Source organism: Hippopotamus amphibius, chromosome 3, assembly GCF_030028045.1.
Source record: "Hippopotamus amphibius kiboko isolate mHipAmp2 chromosome 3, mHipAmp2.hap2, whole genome shotgun sequence".
Taxonomy (NCBI): domain Eukaryota; kingdom Metazoa; phylum Chordata; class Mammalia; order Artiodactyla; family Hippopotamidae; genus Hippopotamus; species Hippopotamus amphibius.
In genome coordinates, this window is record NC_080188.1 from 113,009,272 (window position 1) to 113,017,340 (window position 8,069).

The 8,069-nt window shown below is 40.6% G+C and overlaps 1 protein-coding gene across 1 annotated transcript; it reads right to left on the reverse strand.

The window, feature by feature from the left end:
* Positions 1–7,109: 7,109 nt before the first annotated feature.
* Positions 7,110–8,069, reverse strand: LOC130848689 (olfactory receptor 1052-like). The gene is given in 1 exon segment (XM_057727103.1): positions 7,110–8,069. A coding segment is annotated over 1 exon segment (960 nt).

An 8,069-nucleotide genomic window follows, 5' to 3' on the forward strand; every position in this document is an offset into this window, starting at 1 on the left:
GCTCAGTCAGAGCCAGCTTTTCCCAGTGCCTTTCTTTTTCTCCGAGGCCAAATAAAAATTCCCTAGGTTTGTAAGCTGAAGAAAGAGCAGAAGTGAACTTAGAGGCTGGTGAATTGGGAAGGAATCCAGTGGGCCAATCTCCAGAGCTTCTGTACCTCTTGAGGTGTAGGAGCAATGGAAAGAAATGGGTGTGTGGCAGGGCTGGGCAGAGACCCGGAGTGGTGTGGGAGAGGGTGAATGTGTCCAACCCCCTCTGAGAGGGTACAAGGAGTAGTGGAGAGTCTAGAGTGACTTTCCTTTTGGATTTGGAGTCATGACCATGATTTCATGGTCTGGCAATGGGAAACCAGATGGGAATAGGATGTCACAGTAAACACCAGCATGGACAGATCACCATGACAGAGGACTAGGCAATGTCCTTATCTATTCCATCCTTATTCCTCGGTTCTCCAAGACTTGAGAAAGGGAAGGCTTGTGTGTGTGGGTGGGTGTTGGGGAAGGGTCGGGGGGTGGGGAGGGTCCTGTTAAACTTGACTGTGATTGCCCAGAATTGACAGAGAGAATGTTTTTGCCATCTGGCAGAAGAGGAACTCAAAGACCTTGCCAGGAAAAAATAAAGTCATGCTTTTGGTACAGGTGAGTTTGGAGCATTGGATAAGCACCTATTCTAAAGCAGCTGAGAATCAGCATCAGCTGACGCTTCACAAAGGAAACTTCACAGTCCACCAAGCTGCGGACTGTGATTTCGCTTGTTGCAGTCTCCTTTATGAAGGGAGAAAGACGATCAGTGCTACATTTTCTCTACAAATTTCAAAAGAACATTGAAAAGTCATTTTCCTAGTCACACAATCTCCAACTCCATCATTTACATAATTACTATTAGCAGGTCTTCATATCCAACATTAAAATTAATTCTTCTTTCAAACATCATTTCAAATAAACCAAATGAATAAGGATTTTTGAATTGCAAGGTTATAGCAGAAAATTAAATTTGAGGGACTTCCTGGTGGTCCAGTGGTTACGACCTGGTGCTTTCACTGCTGGGGTCCTAGGTTTGATCCCTGGTTAGGGAACTAAGATCCTGCAAGCTGATCGGGCTGGCCAAAAAAAAAAAAAAAGCAAGAGAAAGAAAAAATATTAAATGTGATTGTCAGTATTTCAACTATAATATATTGTTAATAATTTAAATATTCATGTATACAGTGTATAACATTCAGGTACAAAATCAAATTAAGAGTTTATATCCTATTTGTAACTTTATAATTCTTTTTAACTCTCTGAATTTTACCCCTTCCCTCCCTCCTTTTCTTCCAAACACATAAAACATATAAGTACAAAGTTCAAATTTCAGGCATTCCACTTTACAAAACATTTTTCAGGAAAGTATTTCCAGGAGAGGCAGGGATTATCCGAACAGAAAAATAACTTTCCTTTCCCATCCCAGAATAACTAAATAAAAATGATCAAGTCACCAAAGCTTCCAAGTGTTTTCTATTTTTATCGTGGCCTTTGGCCCATGGAGTTGCAACATGAATTGGAAATGGATCAATTCCTGAGAGTCCCTTCATTTACTGCCTTGGGGCAAAGGCATGGAAGAGTGGAAATAGCATTGGAATTTGCGTCTAAATATCTGGGTTTGGTTTCAATTCTTTGCCATCTTTGTGCTCTTCCTTTCTGTCTTTTTTATATGTAAACTTAAAAATAGTTAAAAACTTCATTCAAACTGTATATTTAAAAATGTTATTAATTGCAAAATACACATGCAAAAGTGTTTAAAATCTACACATTTAAAGAATATTGCTAAAATAAACACCTGTGTATGCACTATCTACCTTAAAGATAGAACTTTAGTCGTATCTTTAATGTGCTTATGAATCACCTGGGGATCATGTTAAAATGCAGATTCTGATTCAGTAGGTTTGGGGAAGAGCCTGAGATTCTGTGTTTTTAACAAGCTCCCAAGTGACACAGATGTTGGTGGTCCACAGATTACATCTTGAGTAGCCTGACCTAAGAATACTGCTATGTATGTCTCCCTAATTGCACCCCCTTTTTCTCCCCAACAAGAGATAAGCACTATCCCAATTTTTGTGTCAGTCACTTCTTGCTTTATTTTATTTTATTTTATTTTATTTTATTTTATTTTATTTTATATTATATTATTTTTCTATAAATTTATTTATTTATTTATTTATTTATTTATTTTTAGCTGCGTTGGATTTTTGTTGCTGCGCGCAGGCTTTTCTCCAGTTGCGGCGAGTGGAGGCTAGTGCACGGTGGCTTCTCTTGTTGTGGAGCAAGGGCTCTAGGTGCGCAGCCTTCAGTAGTTGTGGAACGTGGGCTCAATAGTTGTGGCTTGTGGGCTCTAGAGCACAGGCTCAGTTGTGGCACACGGGCTTAGTTGCTCTGTGGCATGTGGAATCTTCCCGGACCAGAGCTTGAACCCATGTCCCCTGCATTGGCAGGCGGATTCTTAACCACTGTGTCACCAGGGAAGCCCCTCTTTGCTTAATTTTAAATAGCTTTACTGTTTATGAATGCATTTCTAAATAATATGATTGTTTAATTTTGCCTGTTTAAAAATTTTTATAAAAATTTTAATACAGTTTTAAAGGTTACTTTCCATTTACAGTTATTACAAAATATTGTAATTCTTCATGTTGTACAATACATCTTTGAGCCTATTTTATACCTAATAGTTTGTACCTCCCACTCCTCCACTCTATATTACCCTTTGCTCCCCTATCCTCTCTGGTAATCACTACCTTGTCCTCTATATCCGTGAGTCTGCTACTTTTTTGTTATATTCACTAATTTGTTATATTTTTAGAGTCCACATATAAGTGATATTATACAATATTTGTTTTTCTCTGTCTTACTTATTTCACTTAGCATAATGTCCTCCTAGTCCATCCATGTTGCTGCAAGTGGCAAAATTTCCTTCTTTTTTATGGCTGAGTAGTATTCCATTGTGTGTGTGTGTGTGTGTGTGTGTACCCCCTCTTCTTTATTCATCTGTTGATGGGCACTTAGGTTGCTTCCATACCTTGGCAATTAAAAATAGTGCTGCTATGAACATTGGGATATATGTATCTTTTTGAATTAGTGTTTTTGTTTCTTTTGGATATATACCTGAGTGGACTTGCTGGATCATTACTTGTTTTTAAACTTTATACAAATAGAATATCACTGTGTGCATTCTTCTGTTCCTTCCTTATTTCACTCAACCTTATGTTTTAGAGACATGTTCATCTGGATGCATAGGCCTGTTGTTCACTTATTTTTGCTACTGTTTAGTTTCTGTTGTATAATATGTTCTATTTTATTCATCTGTTCCTACTGATGACAGATGTTTGTGTTGCTTCCACGTTTTTGCTATGACAAACAGTGCTGCTATAAGCATTTCTGGTACATGTTTTATAATGAAAATGTGCGAGAATTTCTCTTGATTATATGCCTACTCACCAAATCGCTGAATCATACCATATATACATGTTCCGCTTTTCAATTTGATGCCAAATTGTCCTCAAAAGTGGTCAGTCCAACTTACACAGAGTCATCACAGATTCTGATTTGGTAGGTCTGGGGTGGGTCCTGATTCTACATTTCTCAAAAGCTCTCAGGTGATGACATTGCTACTGGTCCAAGGAAAACAAGCCCATCCATTGATTTATTGAACATAGTTATTGAGTGCCTATAATGTGTCAGGCGCTATCCTAGACGTTCAGGATACAGCAGTGAATGGGACAGGACACTAATTTGTCACTCATCAGGTTGAAAGTATAAATATTTGTTTGACATTTATCCGTTGAGCAACTGATAATCTATTAATTAAATTTGTGCAGTTTGGCTATATCATAAGCACATTTAACCTGCATTTTTTGTTTGTTTGTTTTCTGGCTTTCGTGTTTTCAAAATACTTTCCTTTTTGTGGTTTCTTATTCTCTCTTCAGGAATATAGCTGTTTGTGTATTCCAACTCTTGGGTGAAACATTACATGGTTTAAACTTACATACGGTCACTCTTAGTAAATACTACTGCATTGTGCATTATTTAGTTTTAGAATTCAGGGGAACTATGACCTCCAACTTGAGGCAACAGTCAACTAGCAGGTCTCAGAGTTAGTTTTACTGCTTGTAGCGGCACCATGAAATTAGTCTGTGATTCAAAAAATACTCAACAGAGATAGTTTAGCACAGGAAAAGGATGTTTTAAAATTTCCACCCAAAGAAAAGGTCCACCTTAATTATGTACAAATGTGAGTTAACCAGCAGCTTATTTCAGATTTAATCTGGTCATGTTTTAGAACTCCGCACAGATGATGATTTAGTCAATTGCCCAACTGGCCAGTGACAGAAGCAAAAGTATGCGTTTATGAAATCTCATTTAGTTTTCCTATGTCTAGACTATAAAGAAGGCTATTTTTCCCAGTCTCATTTGCAGTTATGTTGAAGCCATATGACCAGCTTCAGGCTAATGGTGTGTGGGTTGGAGTGATGTGAGCCAACCTCAGGTCAGGTAATTAAAAGCACTCCACATGAGCTTCTTGATCATTTCCTCCAGCACTAACGTCTTGGAGGGCACTTCAAGGTTGAGATGGTGGCACTGTCAGATGAAAGGGGTTCAAATACTGATGGGTGGATAAGGGTTGCCCTGGAGAGTCACCTGATCTGTCTCAAGTTTAGCGTAGGTAAAAGCCTTTGTGGTGTTAACTTACTGACATTAGGGGGTTTATTTTTTACTGTAGCATAAGCTATCTGACTAATACATGTTCTGGCTATTAATCTAGATAGGGCCTACCGTACTGTTGTACCTAATTGCCTTGTATATTTTTAAATTAAATTAATTAGTTAATTAATTTTGGCTGCCTTGGGTCTTGCTGTGTGTGGGCTTTCTCTAGTTGTGATGATTGGGGGCTACTCTTCGTTGCGTGTGTGGGCTTCTCAGTGCAGTGGCTTCTCTTTGTGAAGCACTGGCTCTGGGCGTGGGCTTCAGTACTTGCAGCACGTGGGCCCAGTAGTTGTGGCTCCCATGCTCTAGAACACAGGCTCAGCAGTTGTGGTGCATGGGCTTAGTTGCTCCATGGTCTGTGGGATCTTCCTGGACCAGGGATCAAACCCATGTCCCCTGCACTGGCAGGCGGATTCTTAAGCATTACTCCACCAGGGAAGTCCTTCAGATGTACTTTTAGAGGTGAGTGAATTAAATTAATTTTTCTTTTCACTGTAATGTTCCAGTCTTGACCTCAATTGCAAGCATGTATTTAACTTGGTTTATTAATTAAAGGAATGTCGAGCATAGTAGGAATTTAGTAAACATGTACTTTCCAAAAGGAGAAAAAAGTAAGAAATTTTCACACTAGGCTTGCTGGAAGGGAATTTTTTAATTACTCATTTTTAGAATAAAGTATCAAAATTGAACATGCTCTTTAAAAAAGCTTTGTAATATTTTTGAGAATAATAGAAAAACATTTTCCCACTGTGCTACCACTCTAATACAACCACCATTTACATTTTTGTGTAAGTGCAAAGAATCTTCCCAGGTTCTTTGCCACTTTTTTTTTTAATCACATTGTTACAGTCACACTCTAGATGTTCTGGCCTGCTGTTTTCCGTTTATTATGTAGTCTTCATAAGCATAACATTTAGTGGTTACATCCTAATCCACCTAGGGGGTGAATCTTCTAATCCTTTTCCTTCTTTGAACATTTAGGTTTCTTCTAATTTTTTGTTTTCAAAAATGATGCTGTGGTAAGCCTCTTTGTATAGTAAGATCTTCTAAATTTAGAATAACATCCTTAAGATAGATCTGAAAAAAGCCTTTTGATGATCCAAAAATCTCAGAGTGGGGCCAATGCAGGCCAGGTTAAGTCTTCGCCTTAGTATAAGAGCCTGCCTTCCAGTCCAGCGTTCAACCTTGAATTAGGTCAAGTTCATCTCCTTCACTTGTATGATTCTCTGAAACACACGTACTCACCATATTACGTGTATATTTAAAGATGTCCGGGACAAATATAATTTTTTTGGATCAGTCTCCTAAAGCATGGTATCTTATATAATGCTGTAGCTGCCTAAATAACACAAAGACACACACACACAACTCTTTTTTTAAAAGTAATTAATTAATTTATTGGGTGCGTTGGGTCTTTGCTGCTGCGCATGGACTTTCTCTAGTTGTGGCGAGTAGGGGCTGCTATTTGTTGCGGTGTGCGGGATTCTCATTGCCGTGGCTTCACTTGTTGCAGAGCATGGGCTCTAGGCGCACTGGGCTTCAGTAGTTGTGGCTCCCGGGCACTAGAACGCAGGCTCAGCAGTTGTGGTGCACTGGGCTTAGTTGCTCCACGGCATGTGGGATCTTCCCGGACCAGGGCTCAAACCTGTGTCTCCTGCATTGGCAGGCAGATTCTTAACTGTTGTGCCACCAGGAAAGTCCCTCACACAAAACTCTTTAGAATTATGAGTCATGTACATACTTCTGGCTAGGAAACAGATGTATGAGGAAAGTGAGGAAAGTTCTCTCTTTATCCTGAGGTTTTATTTAATGGAACAGCTCATCTAAAATCAGCAGCAGTAAGAAATAAGGACACTTCTGACCTGACATCTTTCTTTCTGAAACAGGAAGGAAGAACTGAGCCACTGTAGCCTATCCCCACATCTCTAAAGCAGTGGCAAAACAGAAATGATTGTGTTGCCCCTTGTTTGATGCTCCCTGGGAATTATAACGAGCTGCCAATAAAAGGCGTAAGTTGTGGCCATGGTGTAATTGAAATATCTCTGGTTTGCTGTGGAAGTGCTGATGCTGAATACATACTTTCTCACTAACTAATTGCTTTAGGTAGTTAACTTGTTTTTACTGAGTCGCTTATCCTTCATTTGTAAAATGAGATCATCATTTGATGGCTGCCTCCTTATCTGGTGACTAGATTGAATATGACAATGGATACTAAGTTCCTATAAAGCTGCAGTGCTCTGTACAAAGTATGAGATTTTCTGTTTCTTTTTAACTTTTTCCATCTCCTTCAAAACCAGGCAGCTCCAGGTTAGGTCAATTACCAATCTGATTTGGAAGATGCTATGACTTCCTCATTCCAACAAACAACCTCACAGGGCTCAGCAGGGAAACATGTGGACCTGGAGCTTCCTCTGCAGGGCATCCTTCACCTCCTTGTTGCGGAGGCTATAGATGAAGGGGTTGAGCATGGGGGTTATGATGGTGTAGAAGACAGATACTACTTGGCCACTGGTGTCATTAGTAGATCCATGAGGTTGGACATAGGTGAAAATCACCGTGCTATAGAAGATGGCAATGGCCAGGAAGTGGGAGGCACATGTGGAGAGGGCTTTCTCCTTCCCAGCTGCTGAGCGCATCCGCCCAATGGTCACCAAGACCAAGCTGTAGGAGGTGAGGATGAGGGCAGCAGGGAGAAAGGTAACCAGAGCAGAGAAGATATAGAGGACCACGTCGGCCATGGCTGTGTTGGCACAAGCCAGGAGGAGAAGAGGTTAGATGTCACAGAAGTAGTGTGGTACCTGGTTGGGCCCACAGAAAGGCAGGGTGAAGACATTCCCAGTCTGGATAGCGGAATTAGCTCTAGCAAATGCATAGGAAGCAGCCACCAGCCAGAGACAGGTCCCCTTCGTCATGACAGAAGCATAATGGAGGGGTCCGCAGATGGCCATGAAGTGGTCATAGGCCATGGAGGCCAGCAGGAAGCTCTCAGCCGTCGCATGCATCACAAAGAAGGTCATCTGGACCACACAGCCCTTGAAAGAGATGGACCTGTCAGAGGCGAGAAAGTTGACTAACAGCTTGGGTGTGACCACAGAAGAGTAACAAATATCAAGAAAAGAGAGGACACTGAGAAAGAAGTACATGGGGCTGTGGAGATGGGGGTCTGTGAAGATGAGTGCCATCATTCCCAGATTGCCCACCACGGTCACGGCATAGATGAGCAGGAAGACTCCAAAAAGAATCTTCTGGAGGTCTGGATAACTGGAGAATCCCAGCAAGATGAAGAGGGTAACTGGGGTGTAGTTGCCAGTGGCAAGGGCTAGTTCTCCAGGTGTCAT